The sequence below is a fragment of the Hemiscyllium ocellatum genome, chromosome 6 (assembly GCF_020745735.1).
Source record: "Hemiscyllium ocellatum isolate sHemOce1 chromosome 6, sHemOce1.pat.X.cur, whole genome shotgun sequence".
Taxonomy (NCBI): Eukaryota; Metazoa; Chordata; class Chondrichthyes; order Orectolobiformes; family Hemiscylliidae; genus Hemiscyllium; species Hemiscyllium ocellatum.
In genome coordinates this window covers 90059691-90080192 of record NC_083406.1, presented here as the reverse complement: position 1 = coordinate 90080192, position 20502 = coordinate 90059691, and the positions used below count along the sequence as shown (strand labels likewise).

The window sequence follows — 20502 nt, the reverse complement described above, 5'->3', positions numbered from 1 at the left end:
GGCGGTGCGAGGCGTGTGGATGCTGACAGTTTCTGGAACTTTCTTCCGAGCTCCGTATTTAAAGTACGGCACCACCGGAACCAGCGTGTCACAGTGATCAGCGGCGAGCTCTGGTGACTGCAAACAGGTGGTCCGGCACGTTTTATAAATATAAGCGCGTTAGAACGGAGAAGGAAGGGAAGGAGAAAAAAAAGATCATAAGTAGCTTGTTTGAAATAAAGATGTCGGTGGTCGGTTTTGACATTGGTTTTCAAAACTGTTACATTGCCGTCGCTCGAGCAGGAGGCATCGAGACCATTGCCAATGAGTTCAGTGACAGATGTACTCCGTAAGTAACTTAAGTAACGTGTATAATTATTTATATAGTTGGAGCTTTTTGGACGGATCCGCATGTTGAGCGGAATATTTGCCCACTGTATGTTTGAACACTTAATTTTTCTCACTAATAATTCTTCTCACATTTAACGCTCTGTGTTTTTCTTTCATTTCATATATATTTTTGTGGGTTTTATTCTAATTTTAAAAATGCTTTGACAGTTTAGCGAAAACAAGATAAAGTTCATCGTGATGCTATAGAGGTAAAAACCTCAAATATTTTTCAACGTTGTTTATAATTTGAAAAAAGGTGGGTAAATCTCGCTAAAATTACTTTTATTAAATTAGATTTTTGCATGAATATGTAGATTGAATAAAGAATGTACTGGAAATTTCCAGAAACTGAAAATAGGGCCTTTCCCGCAGGAAGAAATGCCATTGCCATATTATCGATCAGTTTAGAAGTCTGAAAAATTACTATTAACCTATTTCTTGTATAATAAGTTGATACAGTTATCAGAATCTTATTTTCTTTATTACATCTTATAATGCAATAATTGTAATTGTAAATAATGAATGTTACATTCTTTTAGGTAGCAGGATCATTTATCACCTCAGGTCGTTGTCCTCTGCCTTTGTGCAATATTCCCAGCACAGCTAGGAGATCCATGCCCAAGGTTAGAAGTCATGGGCAAAAGTCAAACTGAGGAATTTTTGCTGGTGATAGTGGTAGAGGAAGAACTGTGAGGGATGGCTGATTTATTTTTTTTTAGAAGCAGGCAATCCTATGGGATGTTTTCTCCACGTGTGCTTAAAAAAAACACAACAGGCATGTATTCTTTTCGCTAGTCACTCCACATCTTTGGAAATTTTAGACGCTCTTATGACTAAGTGAAGGGGCAAACGAAGGACTGCAATGCAGGGAGAATTAAGCAGAAGACCTGCACTTGGCAGCTCACAATTACATAGACATATCTGAATTGTATTTTTCATTCAGTTGTAAGGCCTAACATGTTAAATGCTTTAGGATAGAAATTTCAACATATCACAGTAGGAATTTCTGGTTGTGTGCAGGGACAGAGACGCTCTGGGTCTGGGTAGAATGCTGTTTGGAGGGTCAGTGTGGACTCAATGGGTCAAATGGCTTGCTTCCACACTGTTAGAGTTCTGAGTCCAGTTGCAAAATTTGCGCACCATATGCTGGAGGTGTACAAGGAACAGAGTGTTTTCTTTTTAGAAAAAAGTAACAATATACACTCGCTGTAGGTGAAAGCTCAAGTAAAATTCAAGGTAGTACAAAACTGTCTTATACACCAGAGATCAGACTATGAATAACCAATTAAACACCAACACTCATTAGCATTCATTTGAGTTCTACTACAGATATTCAAGCTCCAGATCTCATTGCAGCCTTGTTACAACATGAATAAAACAGCTAAATTCAAGAAGAGAGGTGAACAAATGTGGTGTCAAGGAGCTTTTTTTTAGGTTAGATTACTTAGTGTGGAAACAGGCCCTTCGGCCCAACAATCCACACTCACCCGCCAAAGCGCAACCCATCCAAACCCATTTCCCCCACATTTTACCCATTCACCTAACACTATGGGAAATTTAGCATGGCCAATTGGCCTAACCTGCACATTTTTGGACTGTGGGAGGAAACCAGAGCACCCGGAGGAATCCTATGCAGACACTGGGAGAATGTGCAAACTCCACACAGTCAGTCGCCTGAGGTGGGAATTGAACCCGGGTCTCTGGCGCTGTGAGGCAACAGTGCTTGCCACCGTGCCACCCAGCTCTAGCAAAACTGGATTTGCTAGCAATCGTGATTCCTGAAGAAGGGCTTATGCCCAAAAGTCAATTCTCCTGCTCCTCGGATGCTGCCTGGCCTGCTGTGTTTTTCCAGCACCACATTTTTCGATTGCTAGCAATCATACCTGGCACAAAGAAAGATGGTTGTCGTAAATCAGTTCTCTTGGCTTCAGGACATCTCAGCAAGAGTTCCTTGGGAGTGTTATAGGCTCCACTATCAGCTGTTTCACCAATGACATTCCCTCTATCAAAAGGTCAGAGTTGGTGAATGATTGCAAAACATTCAGCTTAATTGATATCTGAGAGATACTGAAGCAGTGTGTGTCCACATGAGCCATACCTGGACAATATCTATCTAGACGTGTTCTGGTAAGTGACAGGTAATGTTTATACCACACCAGTTGCAAAATGACCAACTGCAAAAAGGAAGTAACTATTCTTTTGACATAATCCGAAGACGGAGGACGGGAATAATTGTGATTGTAACAGCTGCTTTTTATTTCTTGACGTATTTCAGGTGTTGGAAGAGATTTCCTTTGAATTCCAGGAGCAGCAATCACTATGTATTGCTGCATTGTTTTGGAATTTTGGGGTCAAAGAGACAAAAGATCAAAACAACAGCATTTTTAAAAGGAGGAAGATAAAGACAGTGATGACATGGTCAGAGAAAGAAATCAATGTTGCTGTCTGAATCTGTGCAGTTACTGCCTTAGCTGTTTGAGTTCAAGTATCTGAACATCAGAATACGTCCAGGAGAAATTCACATCTAACCTTGGAGGAACCTGTATGGGAGAGCTCGCAGCACAGAAACCAATAAGTGCATAGTTTAAATGTAGCTATGCAGTAAATCTACAATAGTGAGTAGAGTAGTTTCATTGCTGATATGTTTTGATTAGATTAGATTACTTAGTGTGGAAACAGGCCCTTCAGCCCAACAAGTCCTCACCGACCCGCCGAAGCGCAGCCCACCCATACCCCTACAATTTAGCATGGCCAATTTACCTGACCCGCACATCTTTGGACTGTGGGAGGAAACCGGAGCACCTGGAGGAAACCCACGCAGACACAGGGAGAACGTGCAAACTCCACACAGTCAGTCGCCTGAGTCGGGAATTGAACCCGGGTCTCGGGCGCTGTGAGGCAGCAGTGCTAAACACTGTGCCACCGTGCCGCCCACACGTCTATTGATTAAAGTTTTCAAAAATATAAGCCATAAGTAGTAAGTTAGCCTGGAGCAGTGTTTTGTTTTAGAGCAATAAGATGGTGCTATTTTCTGTGTCTGTAGATTGCAAAGTAGCAAAGATGATCTTTGGTAGAATGATGTGCTCTTCCTGTCAGATGGGGGAGTTTGGGGAGAGTTTCCATGTTACTGACTTTTTTAATGTCTGCAGAGAGAGAGAATTTGCAACCAAAAACAATCAGACTGCATGAATAGGTTGGAGTGGCAATTAGACGTAATAAGGAGTTTACAGGAGCTCTTAGGTGTGATGGATGCCAGTTGTAAAAAGTGAGAAAAGCCTTCTTCACTATCTTATCTACCTGCGACTCTACTTTCAAGAAATTGTGAACCTGCATCCAAGGTCTTTGTTCAGCAACATTCACCAGGACTTTTACCATTTAAGTGTATAAGTATTGGAAGAAGGCTGTTGTTATGCTTTCCTTTATTGGACAAAGCATTGAGTTTCGTAGTCGAGAGGTCATTTTGCAGCTGTACAGGACATTGGTTAGGCCACTTTTTGAATATTGCGTTCAATTCTAGTCTCCTTCCTATCAGAAGAATGTTGTGAAGCCAGAAAGGGTTCAAAAAAAGATTACAAGGATATTGCCAGGTTTGGAGGATTTGAGCTACAGGGAGAGTCCGGGACTGTTTTCCTGGAACATCAGAGGCTGAGGGGTGACCTTTTGATAGAGGTCTACAAAATCATGATGGACATGGATAGGGCAAATAGACAAGGTATTTTCCCTGGGGTAGGGGAGTCCAGAACTAGAGGGCATAGGCTTTTAGCGAGAGAGGAAAGATTTAAAAGGGATCTTGGGGGGAACCTTTTCATGAAGAGGGTGGTGTGCATATGGAATGAGCTGCCAGAGGAAATGGTGGAGGCTTGTACAATTGCAACATGTAAAAGGCTGCTAGATGGGTATATGAATTGGAAGGGTTTTGAGGAATATGGGGCCAAGTGCTGGCAAATGGGACTAGATTAGGTTAGGATATCTGGCATGGACAAGTTGAACCGAAGGGTCTATTTTCATGCTGTACATCTCTATGACTCTATGTTCCAAAACATTTCCATAGCTGAATCCTCCTTTTATCAGCATCTTCGAGGTTACCATTTGACAGAAATTGGACCAAGTGTAAAACATACTGTGGATACAAGAGTAGAGCAGAGTCTGGGAATTTATGGGGTGGGTAACTCTCCACCCGATTCCTCCATCCACAAGACCCAAGTCAGGAATGTAACTGCACTGCTACACAACCATCAAAGACACCTACCTCTCCATACCCTATCTGTCATTTGGGAAATCCGATTACAATGCTGTGGTGTTGTCCCAGCTTACAAGCAGAAGTTCAAATGCTAGGGTCCTTCACAGAACGTAGTCTCTTGCTGATCTGAGGCACCAGAGGGGCTTCTCTGGGTCTGCTTGGAGTTGGTTGGCTGGACCATATTTAAGAATCCAACCGACAACCCGAGACAATACGCCACCACCGTCACAGACGTTTTATTGTCAAATGCATACCAAAAGAGGTCAATTCATGTGTTCCTCAATTGGAAACTGTGGATGAGCTGGGAAACCCCACTGCCTGCTGAAGATCAGATGTGCAGTATTTAGGTTGGACAACTCCGACTTGTACAGAAAATTCAGGGATGACCTCGGCAAAGCCATCAGATGCCAAGAGACCGTATTGACCAAGTTAGAGGCTCAAACTAACCATGCGGGCACCCACCAACTGTGACAAGGCCTACGCAACATAACAGGATAAAGGAAACAGAGCAAGTCAGTGAACAAAAGCACATCCCTCCCCAATGCACTCAATGCTTTCTTTGCTCAGTTTGAGCTGAATGCCAGTGGCACAGTGTCACCTGGCCCGACAGCCCTGGACAAACCTGTTACCACTGTAAACATCAATTGGTCTTCCTGAGAATAAATCCTAGGAAAGTTACTGCCCAGACAGAGTGCCTAGCTGTGCAACAAGATCCTGCGAGGACATACTAGCAGAGGTATTTGCTAACATCTTCTTTCCCCTCCTTGCTACAATCTGAAGTCCCTACCTGCTTGAAGAAGACCACCATCATCCCCAGTACTAAAGAAAATATCTTTAAAATGCCTTAATGATTTAGGCTGTGGCTGTGATCTCCAAAGTCACAAAAAGTGCTTTGAGAGGTTGGTCATGGCCCACATCAACTGTAGCCTCCCAAAAATTTGTCTACTGGCAAAATGGGTCCACAGCAGACACCATTTCTCTTCCTCTACACTCATCCCTGGAGAATCTGGATAACCCTAATCCCTACCAGACTAATTTCAATACTCCACAACCTAGATCTCTGTTCAGCCCTCTGCAACTGGATCCTCAGCTTCCTGGCCCCCTCATTGGTGCCCTGCAAAGATCCGTTCCCAGCCCCCTACTCTGCTCCCTGTACACCCATGACAGTTTGCCAAATTCCATATGAACATCACCTACAACTTGTTGATGACACCATTGTGGGATGGATATCAAACAATGATGAGTCAGAATACTTTCCAAACATTAATTTGGAAGTTTTACTTACAGACACTAGCATTTCTTTTGGCCTATTTGTCAGTCAAAATCTGTTTCTTCAGCATATGAACAGAATTGCAGAAAGCCTTCTTCAGTGTGTATGTGCAACTAATTGTTTTTATACATCACCACTGCAATAACAAAATAGCACAACTAAAATCTACAGTGCACTGGCATCCTATCATGGGGGACTTCACAGCAAGCTGTTCCAAGTGAGTGTAGGTCAGATCAGCCATTTAGGCTTGCTCTATGCAGGTTATGGAATCTGTCCCAACCTAGATACTTACTGCATTTAGACTTGCACTGTTTCAGCATCTGACATATTGCAAATAGTGCTGAACATTTGAACAAATCATCAGAAAACTTCCTCACTTCAAATCTTTGAGCAAAGAGAGGATGAATCAACTGATCATGATCAGGCCAATTCACTATCCAGAGTAACTTCTGCAGGGATGCCTCCAATATGGCCTTTCAATCGCAGTCACTCACCTCACCTGTGGTTTTTCATGTTTGAACCAACTCATTTAAGGTCAGGAGCCAGGTAGCCCTGGTGGAAGCTAAACTGGGTGTCAGTGAGCATGTTATTTGAAGCAAGTACTGCTTGATCACTGTTTACCTTCCATCATTTCACTGATCAGAGTGGACAAATGGAATGATACTTTGCCAGGTTAGATTTTCCTGATCCTTGTGTACAGGGCAAGTGTGGGTAGTTTCCTACACTGTCAGGCACATGCTAGTGTTGCAGCTGTAGTGGATCAGTTTGGCTGGAGACTGCAAATTCTGCACTATGTCTTCAATCCTGTTTCCAGAAAATCAGCTTTTGTAGTATCTGGTGCCTTCAACCTTTTCTATATCACTTGGAGGGAATCAAGTTGGTTAAAGACTAATTGGGCACCTCCCTGTAAGAAGATAAGATTGAGCAACTGCTCTGTGCTTCTAACTGCAAGTGTTTAAGCCTTTTGCACTGAGTTTAAAAATTGCTTACAACTAAGTGGCTTGCTAGGCCATTTGAGAGGGTTTTTTTTTTAAGCGCCAACCATAATTACTATGGGTTTGGTGCCAGTTGTTGGTCAGATCATGTTAAGGACAGCAGATTCCTTCCCTAAAGATGTGTTTTCCCACTGATGGGTTTTTCTGACAATCATCAATGGTTCTATGGTCTCAGACATTTTTTTTAATTCCAACTGCTTTTGATTGAATTCAAATTCTACCATCCTGTGGTGAGATTTAAGCCTGGGGCCTCCCTTCATGACAAGGTTGCCCATTGGAGACTAGTTAGCAAGGTTAGATCTCATGGAATGCAGAGAGAACTAGCCATTTTGGATACAGGACTGGCTCAAAGGTAGAAAATAGAGGGTTGTGGTGGTGATGATGGTGATGGGTTGTTTTTCAGACTGGAGGCCTGTGACCAGTGGAGTGCCACAAGGATCCGTGCCGGGCCCACTACTTTTCGTCATTTTTATATAAATGATTTTGGATCTGAGCATAAGGGGTATAGTTAGTAAGTTTGCAGATGACACCAAGATTGGACAGTGAAGAAGGTTACCTCAGATTTTGATCAGATGGGCTAATGGGCTGAGAAGTGGCAGATGGAGTTTAATTTCAGATAAATGTGAGGTGCAGCATTTTGGGAAAGCAAATTTTTTTTTTAGGAGGACTTATACGCTTAATGGTAAGGTCCTAGGGAGTGATGCTGAACAAAGATACCTTTGAGTGCAGGTTCATAGTTCCTTGAAAGTGAAGTTGCAAGTAGATAGGATAGTGAAGAAGGCGTTTGGTATGCTTTCTGTTATCGGTCAGAGTATTGAGTACAGGAGTTGGGAGGTCATATTGTAGCTGCATAGGGCATTTGGTTAGGCCACTTTTGGGATATTGCGTCCAGTTCTGGTCTCCTTCCTATCGGAAGGTTGTTGTAAAATTTGAAAGGGTTCAGAAAAGATGTGCAAGGATGTTGCCAGGGTTGGAGGACTTTGAGCTACAGGGAGAGATTGAATAGGTTATGGCTGTTTTCCCTGGAGTGCCAGAGGGTGAGGGATGACCTTTTTATAGAGGTTTACATAATCATGAGGGGCATGGATAGTATAAATAGACAAAGTCTTTTCTCTGGGGTGGGGGAGTTCAGAGTGGTGAGAGGGGAAAGATATAAAAGACTTAAGGGGCAATTTTTTCAGAGGGTAGTATGTGTATGGTATGAACTGCCAAAGGAAGTGGTGGAGGTTAGTACAATTGCAACATTTGAAAGGCATATATGAACAAGGGTTTGGAGGGATATGGGCTGGGTGTAGGCAGGTGGGACTAGGTGAGTCATCTAGGTTCAAAACGTTAGCTTGCTGTCTCTCCATGCATGCTGCCTGACCCACTGATCCATCATTTTTTCTTTTACCTGGAACATTTGCCAGGGTCTCCGGATTACTTTTATCCAACAATTTTAATACTACTATGCCGTTGCTGCCCATTCTTTAGCAGTTGTAGACTCTGCTGACTCTACCTCCATCACTCTATCTGGAGAAGAAACTCTCATTCATGTCAGTAAATGGTTTACCTCCTCTCTATATTTTAAAGTGAATTGCCATTTATTCGTAAGGATATTTTAGTTTTTTTTTAAACAGCATTCCTGTTGTAGTTGCAAGGAGAGTAGATCTTTCACACTGGGTTTTGATGTCAGACTGCAATTTTAACTGAACACATGAGCCAGAACACCAGTAGAACTCTTCCCATCATCCAAACATTGTCTGAATATACGCTGTCTTTTTTGTTTTGGTCAGTAATTTCCTAGGGCATTGTACCCTCCCTTCCAGAATTTGTGCAAGAATGCTGGTCCCCTTTGCTTTGAGTGCAGACAGTATAGCATCCGCACCTAGACCATTGCCTATGGCAAGCATGTTAGTAATTTTGTCAAGCTCCTCCTCCGTATATTTGATAGTTCCCCCATGACAAGCAGGCTTCCTTAGCATTATGCTACTGGACTACTCCAGGGTGAACAGAAGTGTGATTACAGCTATTGATTTTGAGCTGGTTGGGGTTTGAGTATATTACAACAATTTAATATATGTCGCAAAGTTTGTTAACTTGCTCAGCAACAAAGTGTATTCAGAGTCCATACAATTGCAAACAAACGCATCATTAGATGGAAACAGTCCAACACGTCCACGCTGACCCTCTGAAGAGTGACCCCCCAGACCCATTCTTCCAACCTATATTTAACCCTGACTAATGCACCTAACACTTTGGGCAATTTAGCATGGCCAATTCACCTGACCTGCGCAGTTGTCGGAGGAAACCCGCATAAACACGGGGTGTTTGCATAAACTCCACACAGTTGCTGAGGCAGAAATCGAACCCGGATCCCTGGCACTGTGAGGCAGCAGTGCTAACACTGAGCCACTATCAACTGCAACACGTTCTAAGTAGTGCAGTTGCTTTAGGAGCAGGCATTCAAATATTATGTCCTCTCCAAAGGAGATTTTGAGTAATAGTACCTCTTCCAAGCATGCTGGATTGGGAGAGAATTTTCCTGTTAGACTACCTCTTCTTGTTACTGGATTTGGAGAATCTTAAAAGCTCAAGTAGTGCTATGTCTCCTGTGCCTTGGGTTGCTTGCATTAGGTTGTCCAAGTAGCCACTGCATATGGGAACATGGCGATCTCCACCTGGTAAACCATGACTTTGGTCTCCAGTTTGAGTTCTGAATTTTCTTCTTTTAATCCTTTTTCTCTGTCAATCAGTAGAATAAAGCAGTACTGAGTTAGTTTTATTTTGCATCGTGTGGTGACATTACACACTTTACACTGTCAAGTGTACTCAATATAGAAGTACAATAAAATCTAAACCTAATACACAGAACTGATGTCATAACTTTTTTTTTAAGATGTGAGGGGGCAGAACTCACTGCAGCGGGACTCTGGAGTCAAACTTGACCATGCAGAGTTTCTCTAGATACAGTCGCAGTGACACTGGACAGAATTTTAACCCAGCTCACAGTCCATAGAATCACAGTCAGACCTCACAGAAGCACACTCTTTGGTCCAACTTGTCCATGATGACCAGACATCCCAAACTGACCTAGGCCCATATCCCCCTCAACTCTCTTTTTGTTCACAAACCTGTCCAGGTACCTTTTTTTTAAATGCTGTAATTGTACCTGCCTCCACTTCTTGTGTGGCAGTTTATTCCATACACACACCATCCTCTGCATGAAAAAGTTGCCCCTCTGGTCCTTTTAATCTTTTCCCTTCCTACATTACACCTAGGACCTCCAGTTTTTGACTCCACCCTAGGAAAATGGTCCCCCCTCAGCCTCTTCCAGGGAAAATAGCCCCAGCCTTTTCAACCACTCTGGACAGCTCAAATCCCTGCAATATCCTTTTTTTTTTGCACTCTCCAATCATATGATATCCTTCCAATGGAAGGCTAACCAAAATTTGCATCCAGTATTATAAAAGTGGCCTCACCAGTGTCCTGTACACTGTAACATGACGTGCCAACTCCTCCTATATTCAATGTCTGGCCAAATGCTGCCTTCACCACCCTGTATACCTACAACTCTACTTTCAAAGAACTATGCATTTGCACCCCCAGGTCAGGTGGTTTGGCAACAATTAACCATACAATTATCTTTAAGTCCTGCCCCGGTTTGCCTTGCCAAAATGCGTGACCTCAGTTATCTAAACTAAAACTCCATCTGCCACTGCTCGCCCCATTTAGCCCTTCTGATTACGGTTCTATTGTCCTCTGAGATCATCTTTGCTGTCTATCTTGATTTTAGTTTGTTTCCTTTTACAATTTCATTGGTGGTGAGTGTACATGCAGATGTAACTGAGTAACCCAATACCAAGGGTGGTTGAGAATATTCCTCTCAACAATTTGAACTTCTAATGACTCAATTTTCCAGAGTTGGGAAACCTGGCAGTAAAATTAAAAATTTATTGGACAATTTTTAAAGGTCATGTTCTAAAATTTAATAAAATCTTATTGCTCGTAGCTACTTTCTCAATTGCCTTACCATTTATTGCAGCAGCAAGTGTATTAACAAAATTTGTGGATACTATACATGCGCGTCAAGATCGTGCCATACACCTTTAGATTGAGCTTCTTGCCTGAAGTCCACTGCGTATCAACAACAATAATGGGACACAGAATAGGCTGCAGGTGAATAAGAAGCCAGAGCCACTCTGGTGCTTGAAGCCCCAGCAGGCACTATCCATACACTCAACTGGTGATATAGACAGAAGCTTAGATTTTCTTTTCATGCCAGTTTGAGCCTTGCTAAGCACTGCTTTGTTATGTGGTTGTGTAAATCTGTATCACTTTAAAAGATAAGCTGTGTTTAGTGGCCATATTGAGAGTAATGGCAACTCTCAGTTTTTGTCTTTCTCTCCTTCCTGAGAGCCATAAAGACATCTCCAAGTTAGTTCCATCTAAACACAAAATGTTTTAAAATGACTTTCTCAGTTTCCTCTGAGACAATAACAGCCAGATTGAGCAGGCAAACAGAATTACAGACAGGTTTTTCATAGAAACCAGATACTACTGAATGCATGTATTCATCCTTGACGTGGATGTCACAGGCTATGCCAGCATTTATTGCCCATCACTATTTACTCAGTATAGTTGAGTCAACCACAATGCGATGGGTCTGGAATCATATGTAGCTCTAACCAGGAAAGAATGGCAAATATCCTTCCCTTAAGGCACATTGATCTCATTCACTAATGTTTATGATGACTCATGGTAATCCTTTGGGATCCTTCTTTTTTATTCTAGTATTGAATTTAAACTTCATTTTCTACAGGATAGAATTCAAAACAAGCTCCCTACAACATTACTATCCCAAAATCCTGGGTTTATCTAGTGATGTTACCAATACGAAGACGAGGCGCATGAGAGCGATCAGGTTGCCCCACCAGTGCCGGATGTATTGCATACTCTTAATGAGTGCGTAGGATTCCCATCCTTTAGAAGTAATATGTGAATATGAGTGACACGACCACTTAAATTGATCGGGGGGGGAAAGGATTGCTAAACAAAAGCTCCAGGATTCTGTTTCCAATCAATGTTTTGAGTTTCAGGAACTATCCAAAGCATGTGTGTTTGCCATGAATCATTTGAAGGTACTCAACAGAAAATGAAAACTGGAACAGATTTTTAAAACACTGTGAAGTTAAATCTTTGGGTGCAAAATATAGTATTGTTATTTTTTTTGGGAACCATTGAAATTAGAAGTAGGTTTATTGTCACGTATACTCAAGTTACAAAAGAACTGGAGTAGTGAAAAGTGTACAATGTCACCAACACCTGGCACCATCTTAGGTGCAAAATACCTAGGTACAAATCTTGGGTACGAAAAAAAGAGAAGATAAAAAGTTACAATACATTATAGATATGAATAGTAGCTCAGGAAAATAAGAAATAAAGCTAAAAAGATAGACATTAGTCTTTCTATTGGGATTCCATGTGGTCTGACCAGGCTCCATCAGTTACCAACCAGGAGTTGTCTTCACTCCAGACCCGCTGGCCACCATCCCTGCTCCACTTCGAGCCACTGACCACCGTCTCCCTTCTGCTCCGGGCCACTGCAGAAGAAGAAACAAACTCACTGGGTGGGGGGAAAGGAATGGATGAGCAACGATCTTATTGTCAGATTACTTTATTTTTTGTAAGATTGTGGAAATGCTTACAATCTATTTTTTTAAAAAAAAGGAATTCTATGTTTAAAGTTTGCTGTAGACCTAGAAGATTCTTTCATAAAATCCATATGAATGGTAATAAGTCCTTGCTTTGCTGTGGGCCCTTTTTTTCAGGGGGCTGGTTTCAAACAGTGACTGGCAAAGGGAAGTTTTTTAAATATGGTTTAATCAGTGAAAGGTTTGATAAGAATAAGCATCCCAGAGGATCTCACTAATTTTTTTTTTCTTTTGAAAATTAAACTCTCCTGTTTGAGTTCAGGATGAAACCTTTTTCTTTGAAATGTGAATGAAAAACATACTAGATTATATTTCATAAGCGGTGTCTACAATACTTCAGAGACAATGGTAGGAGACCACGCATGCCAGAATGTTAGAGGTATACTCTCTGGAAAATTCTATTCTTTCTTTTATTGCTCTTGAGAATAAACCGTTGTGTGTTTTGGGGATATTTAGATGGTTAAGCATTAATCTTTGTTATTTTTTTCCCCGTCCAACTTTATTTTGATTTGATCCCTGCCTTCCCCTTCACTGTTTGATCACACAGCATTGCACTTTGATGTGAAGGGCACTGCTTGTCACTGGCTACTTGGATGTTTTCTTTCCTTCCTGGTGGTGGAAATTTGAATAAAGATGTGTGCACCTTGTGTCTTTCACTGTCTCTCACCTGCACTCCCACAGCATGGGTGCTGGGGAAGAAATAAGCACTACTGCAGTTAGGCGGTAGTGTGGGGGTAAAAAAGAAAAAAATATATAAACGGGAGTGTCAGAAGTTCTGTTCACTCTGAGAACTGATATAAACTTTTGACTTGACCGGGTTTCTCATAAATACAGTTATTCGTTTATCAGGTTCTAAAAAAACAAGATCATAGATGAGGCATTTAATTAGTCATCTTGGAAACTGGAAAAATGTTTATTTGTTGTTATCCACAAGACTAGAGCAACCATACAGAATCCAGCCTCAGTCAAGATACTATATTATAAATGTTCCCTTTATTTACTGCACCACAATCATTCAAAATTAACTTCTTTCCTTCCCTGAAAAGGATTCACGTGTTAAATCCGATTCATTTTAAATCAGTTGATTTGCATTTCGTGTGCAGAAATCTGAAACTCCAATGAACTTTTTTTTTCTGTTTTACTAGGGCAGTTGTATCCTTTGGATCAAAGAATAGGGCTACTGGAATTGCAGCCAAAAATCAGGTAACTTTTTTGTTTTTTCCCTATTCCAAGATTAGGACAATAGTTTCATAAGACTAACAACTCCATACGTTTTATTGTTGTGGTTCTGTTCGCCGAGCTGGGAGTTTTTCTTGCAAACGTTTTGTCCCTTTTCTAGGTGACATCTTCAGTGCTTGGGAGCCTCCTGTGAAGCGCTTCTGTGCTGATTCCTCTGGCATTTATACTGGTTTGAATCTGCCACTTCCGGTTGTCAGTAGCTGTCCGCTGCAGTGGCCGGTATATAGGGTCTAGGTCGAATTCGTGGATGAGTGCCATGCTTCTAGGAATTCCCTGGCTGTTCTGTTTGGCCTGTCCTATAATAGTGGTGTTGTCCCAATCAAATTCATGTTGTTTGTCATCCGAGTGTATGGCTACTAGGGATAGCTGGTCGTGTCGTTTCCATCCGTTTTAGTTAATAATCCCTTTTTCTGAGTAGACATAGTATTTTATCACCAGGTACAGAGGAACCTTGATTATCCAAAGGACGTGGGCAGGGAGTATTTCACTTAGTTAATCAAATGCCAGATAACATAGCCAAGCAGTGGGACCTTTGCAATCTTTTTTGGATAATCTGGCATTTGGTAAATCAAATGCTGGATAATTGAGGTTCCTCTGTAATATGTTTTATAAAGTACCATATGATTCCAAGAGTTGAATTCTAAATGTTCATTGCCGTACACTTTTTAGTAGCTTGTGATACGGTCTGGAAAGCAAGAGGAAAGTTAACTTACTGATTACATTTGGACTGGCAGATGCACCAATAGAATGTATGCTTTGAACGTTTACTATGGTGCCTCACGTTTATTTCAGAATTCATAAATAGTATCCTGTGTCAAATTTTGGGCTACGTTTGAGAGATTAATGTCTCTGTGTAATTGAGTCCTTTATAGCTTATGAGAGCTGAGATTGCTATTTTGGTGCAATAAGTTTAATTGTAAGTGACTGTTCCCTGAAATTAAACTTACAAGTGTTAGATTTTAGAAACCTATTCCAGATTTAACTTTTTTTAGCATTTATTTCACCTAGTAATTGCACCATTATCATAAATTTTCCAAGTCATCTAGTCTCCTTCTATGCTTGCAAGTGTAGCATTGCAACTGCAAGTATCATGAGAATAAATCAGGAGAAAAAGCACAAAAACAATTTAATGGCACAATCCACATGAGATGAAAAGGCGCACACTCCTTTTTTTTTCTTCTGGGGGGGTGGGGGTGAAATGAGAGACTTTAGCAGTTTATATCAGTACCTTATTTCAAAAGCATAGTGTCAGTCCATCTCAAAGATTTTTCTCCAAGGAAGTGAAAAGTGATTCAGTTATTCAAGATGAGCTAACTTATGAGCTGGAAGATTTGTTTTCAGATGTTGTGTCACCATGACACTCATCAGTGAGAGTATCCTCTCTACTTGATCTTTTTTTCTTAAGGTGGGTGATGCCATTTCCAGTTCTTTTATTTTCCAAGGGAAGGTCGGTAGGATCTAAGTCTGCGCTTATTGATGGAGTTCTAGTCAGAATGCCTTGCCTTTAGGAATTCTCATGCATGTCTTTTGTTTTGCTTATTGTTTTGATTGTGTTGTCCCAATCAAAGTGGTGTCCTTCCTTGTCTGTATGTATGGAAGCTAGCGATAGTGAGTCATGTCCTTTGGTGTCTAGTTGGTGTTCATGTTTCCTGCTTGTTTGTTCGATGTAGTGTTTTTTTTCTTTTACAGTTCTTGTAAATTACGTTAGTTTTGCTGGTAGTATCCGATGGATCCTTTAGATTTATTAATCGCTGTTTAAGTGTGTTGGTAGGTTTGTGGGTTACAATGATGCCAAGTCTGAAAGTCATGTGGCTATAGCCTTTTGGTTGTGTTGTGTCTGCTTGTTTGGGTTTGTTTCTGAGGAATTGGCAGATTGTGTTTATTGGGTACCTGTTTTTCTTAAACATTATACAGATATGTTTCTTCTGTTTTGTAGTTCTTGGGTGCTCAGTGTAATGTGGCTTGTTGAAATGTCTTGATGCAGCTCCATTTGAGGATGTTTGGGATGATTACTTAACTTCAGAAGCATTTGGTCTGTGTTTTTCCGTAGATGTTGATTTGCAACTCCATTAACTGGACATTCAATTGTCACATCTAGAAATGAGTCTGTTGTTGTTCTCTTTCTCTTTTTGTGAATTTTACACCTGTCAGGATATTTTTGATTGTGTTAAATGTTTCCTCTAATTTGTTCCATTTTTGTGATGACAACAGCATCATCCATGTAGTGGACTCAAAGTTTGGATTGGATACGTGGGAGGACAGCTTGTTCAAGTCTCTGCTTTACTGCTTCCGCAATGAGCCCTGATAGCGGTGATCCCATGGGGTTCCGTTGTCCTGTTTGCAGGTTTTGTTATAGAATGTGAAGTGGGTGGTGAGGCACAGGTCAACTAGCTTGAGGGTGTTGTCTTTGCTGATGAAGTTGGTCCTGGTTTTCCTCTTAGTTGTGCCAGTGTTTCTCTGGCAAGGGCAATGTTAATTGATGTTAAAAGGGCTATAACGTCAAAGGGCACCATTATTTCATCCTCCTCTATCTTGGTGTCTTTAGTGTTCAGGATTTCTTAGATGGAGTGAACGGTGTAGTATGAATCTTTTTTTAATTAGGTGTTTTAGATTTTGATGGAGTTCCTTGGCTAATTGGTGTACCAGGTAGGGAGACTACAGATCCGTTAGTTAGTACCAGCAAAACTCTTGTCATTTACAAGATACCATGCAAGAACTGTTTTTTAAAAAAACACCGGACAAACAAACAGGAAATCATGACACCAGGATACATGAACACCAAGTGGCCACCAAATGACATGACCCACTATATCACTAGTTTGTGTACATACAGATAAAGAAGGACACCACTTTGACTAGGACAACACACATCCTAGGACAAGTGAAACAAAGACATGTCTGAGAATTCTTAAAGGTATGGCATTCTAACCAGAACTCCATCAATAAACATATCAATTTTAGATCCCATCTACCTTCCCTTGAAACAAAACTGGAAATGGCATCACCCACCTTAAGAAACCAAGACCTATAAATAGCGAAGCAGGACATATCACAGTGCTTCACCAGAGACTCTCACTGATGTTACCTAGTCATGATAATGAAACATATGAAAACAAACCTTCCAGCTCAGCAAGTTAACTTCCATACTTACCATCAACTTGAGCTCCAAATCTTCTCAAAAATCGCAAAGTCATTCAAAAATTGAGTAAACTTGTGAATTCAAATCCATTTCAATTCAGTTCAAGAATTGCAATTGAACTTTCAAAGTAATCTGCAATTACTAGTTTAAGAATAAATACCACCTTCCATGTCTTTAGAATGTTACAAAAGTAATAGAACAGCAGGTACCTAAGACCCTGTGGCATAAACTTTCAGTTGCACAGCTTCCAAGTGTGTTATGAGGGCCTAACAAAAATTTTCATGTGCACTATCAGTGCTAGCCACAAGCTGCATGAAATCTAGTGACATGTGCAGGCTGATGCAAAATCAGGATACCAAATATGGTCAACATATTTGCAGAAAATATCTTGTTGCATGATGCTTTACTTTCAGATGAACTAATTCACTTTTTCTGGGGCCATTTTAAAGGGCCATTCAATAAGTTGCAGCTGAGGCACAGTTTCTGAAAGCACTGTGGCAAGTTGCTAAAGATTTTTGGTTACCAAGGAAAGGAAGAGAAATCAGTACTTCACACAGGTATAGGAGCAGTAATGCAGCACCACCTGCATTACTTAGGACATTCTTAGGACACAGTGAGAGGATGCATTACACGGGAGGAGGAGAAGAAGGGTATCCTGTAGAAAACCATGTCCAACCCATAAACCATCTTCAGGAATACTACTTCCACTCCTACTCAGCAATGTGCAGTGGCTACAGAAACTGTCAAAAAGTTGTGCTACCTTTATCATGTTAATTGTATATTAATTGTATTACCTGTGCTCACCACAGGTGTACACCAATGGGAACTCAATTCAATTGTGGTACTAAATTTTTTTTTTTTAAAACACTCATCCCTTGACCTAATGCTTCCAATGTTTTAATTTTCCAAATAAATGTGTGCATGTGTAAAGATGGACTGTGGTTCGATCCTTTTGGCAGCAGGCTAACTGAAGTACATGATTGGAGAGAATGATTGCCTGAAACTTCACTTTTGAAAATTGTAAAAAATATTTTCAGGCATAAAACAAAACTTTTTCTGACCATTTGTCAAAAATAGTAGAAAGCAAGTGGAGATTATGATTAGTTCAGTCCTCTGATTCTATACTATATGGCCCATGCTCCTTGAATTGGTATAAACCTGTTTCATAAGCTATTGTTTCCAATGGGTGCAGGGTGAAATTACAATATCAATTTGGATTTTAACTACTATGGAACATCAGGGACATTTTGTGGTAACACTCCACAAATTAAATGATTGCAAAATTTCAAAATCTAATTATTAAACACTGCCAATCCGTTGGAAAGGTTTAAAGGTTAGAAGAATAAGGAGGAAAATATCTTTTTGAGCAGAGTTAGCTATTCTAGAAGACACAAATGGAATACAGTGAGTGATACCAGGAATGTCCAAAGTTATTGTTTATTTAAAAAGTTATTTACTTCAAGTATGACGCTAAAAGAGGCAAACTGACACAAATCACTAAGAAGATAATGATGAAAATGAGCCAATTATACTGGTCACAATGAGCAGACTTACTGAGGGCTAAGTAACATGCGCTTTGGTGAGATTCATGTAAGAGTTGGGCAAGAAATCTGGCAAAGCCGATTTTGACACCTGGAGCATCTCCTTCCATTTATCTTTCCTTTTTGACAAGCAGTGCAGCAAATTTCTCACTAGGCAGTGAGATTATGATTAAGAGGAATATTACTTTTTAAAAACCCTGTTAATGGGCCAACAGCTAACTAATATTCAGCTTTCTAGACATTCAGAAAACTCTACATGGAAACAAGAGTGGATACTTGGCAAATTCAGCTCGCTACTTAGTCCAAAAGACCTCCAGGTTCAGAACAACTTAACTGTACTTTGGAAGCACAGACTTGCTTTGCAGGACACAGCAGCAACTAACATTGAAAGATTCTAGTAGAGGCACAGTGCACAGGCAGGGACCCAGCTTGACCATGCTGTACCTTGCTTTCCTGGTGCTCTCTCAGCACCATAAGATTAGAGGAGCAGAATTAGGTCATTCACCCCACTGAGCCTGCTCTGCCATTTGATCATGGCTGATTTGTTTCTTAACCTCATTCTCTTGCTTTCTCCCTGTAGCCCTTGATTCCTTACTCTCTATCTCCTGTTATAAATACACACTCAATGACTTTGCCAGAGAAGTCTGTGGAAACCATGACTTGCACAGAATCACCACCCTCTGGCTGAAGAAATTCCTCCTCCTCTCTGCCAACATGCATGCCTTGCCTTACTGTGCAAGGATAGTAGAGCTTACCCTGCTTGTCAGGAATCCTCCATCAAGAAGAAATACATCTTGCTGAACAGCACAATCTCGCGTTTGCAAATGTGCCACCATCTTACACAGCAAATCACACTGCATGTGCAGCAAGCAAGCAACTACGTCTTGAGTCTTAAGGAAGGAGTCCTCAAAGTCTATAGAAACACCTGTCATTTGGGGGTTCTGACAGTAAGTTGAAGGCATCCTCCCATTATCAATCCAGGAGATTGTTCAGTAAAAGTGGCCTCAGACAGGTGTCCGTGATTCTGCATTCTGGGAAGTAGTTCTGTAGCACCTTGGCAACTGGTCCAGGGTGGAGGAGATTGTGCAACCACCAGTAAGGATCTGGGGTTATTGTGTTGGGTCATTCAATCCTTCAGGTCCCTCTACTGAATCTGGGGTGGGGGGGGGGGGGGGGGGGTGGTGAGGGGAGAAACAGTTGTGAAGAGGGAAAACAATATCCTCTACAGTGGGAAGGACACTTAAAGTTATTTTGTAGGGTTGAGGGCTACAAGCTGGGAGCAACATAAGGGATGAAAATTATGCAAGCTACTGGCTGAGGAGTACTAACCGTCACTTTCCATCATACCAGAAATCATTAGTACATAGGGGGAAGAAAGGACTGACCACATTCCAGATTGGAAGAGTAAGTTACTTAACCTATAGGGGGGTATAGTGAGTATAATGAGGTAAACCATCTAGACCTGAGAATGCATTCCTTGAGTAGGGCTGTTAAGCTGGTCAAATCAGGGAGCCTGGCTAATGTAAGGGTTGAGTGTTAGAGACAGTGACGCTGTAGTGCCTGACTCTGTAGAAGGCATCAAGTGCTGTTCATGTGTAAAAGGATGACTTGGTTATGAGATATTGGCTTCTGTAGAGTTGTTTCAGGTGATGGTTAAAGGATCACCATATCGGGGCTTTTAGAGGAAAGGACATTGCTTGTGGACCCATGCACTGCTCAGGATACCAACCTATGGTTTACCTATTCCATGATAATCCTATTGTACCTCCTTAACCCAGACATCACTGACGACTTCAGACCACGACATTTCAGCACAGTGGCCATGAAAAAATTAGGATGTTGCCTGAGGAGACCCAAAGATGTCAGTAGTGCACGTGTCAGTATGCACCTTGTTCTTCTTGCTTCCAGATGGTGCTACAGACTTTCCACAATGGAATATTACCTGTGGCTTGAAGTTCTGCCCTATACTATAATAATGATATGTGGAGCTGCATGGAGAGATAAATTACTAGGTGT

At 41.2% G+C, this 20502-nt stretch overlaps 1 protein-coding gene across 1 annotated transcript in view; it reads left to right on the top strand.

The window, feature by feature from the left end:
• The first annotated feature begins 221 nt into the window (after positions 1–221).
• LOC132816810 (heat shock protein 105 kDa-like) overlaps positions 222–20502 on the top strand; it is a 92471-nt gene continuing 72190 nt past the window's right edge. The window contains exons 1-2 of the mRNA XM_060826774.1: positions 222–328; positions 13713–13770. Coding sequence (XP_060682757.1) covers positions 222–328; positions 13713–13770 — 165 coding nt within the window. The remainder of the gene's footprint in view (positions 329–13712; positions 13771–20502) is intronic.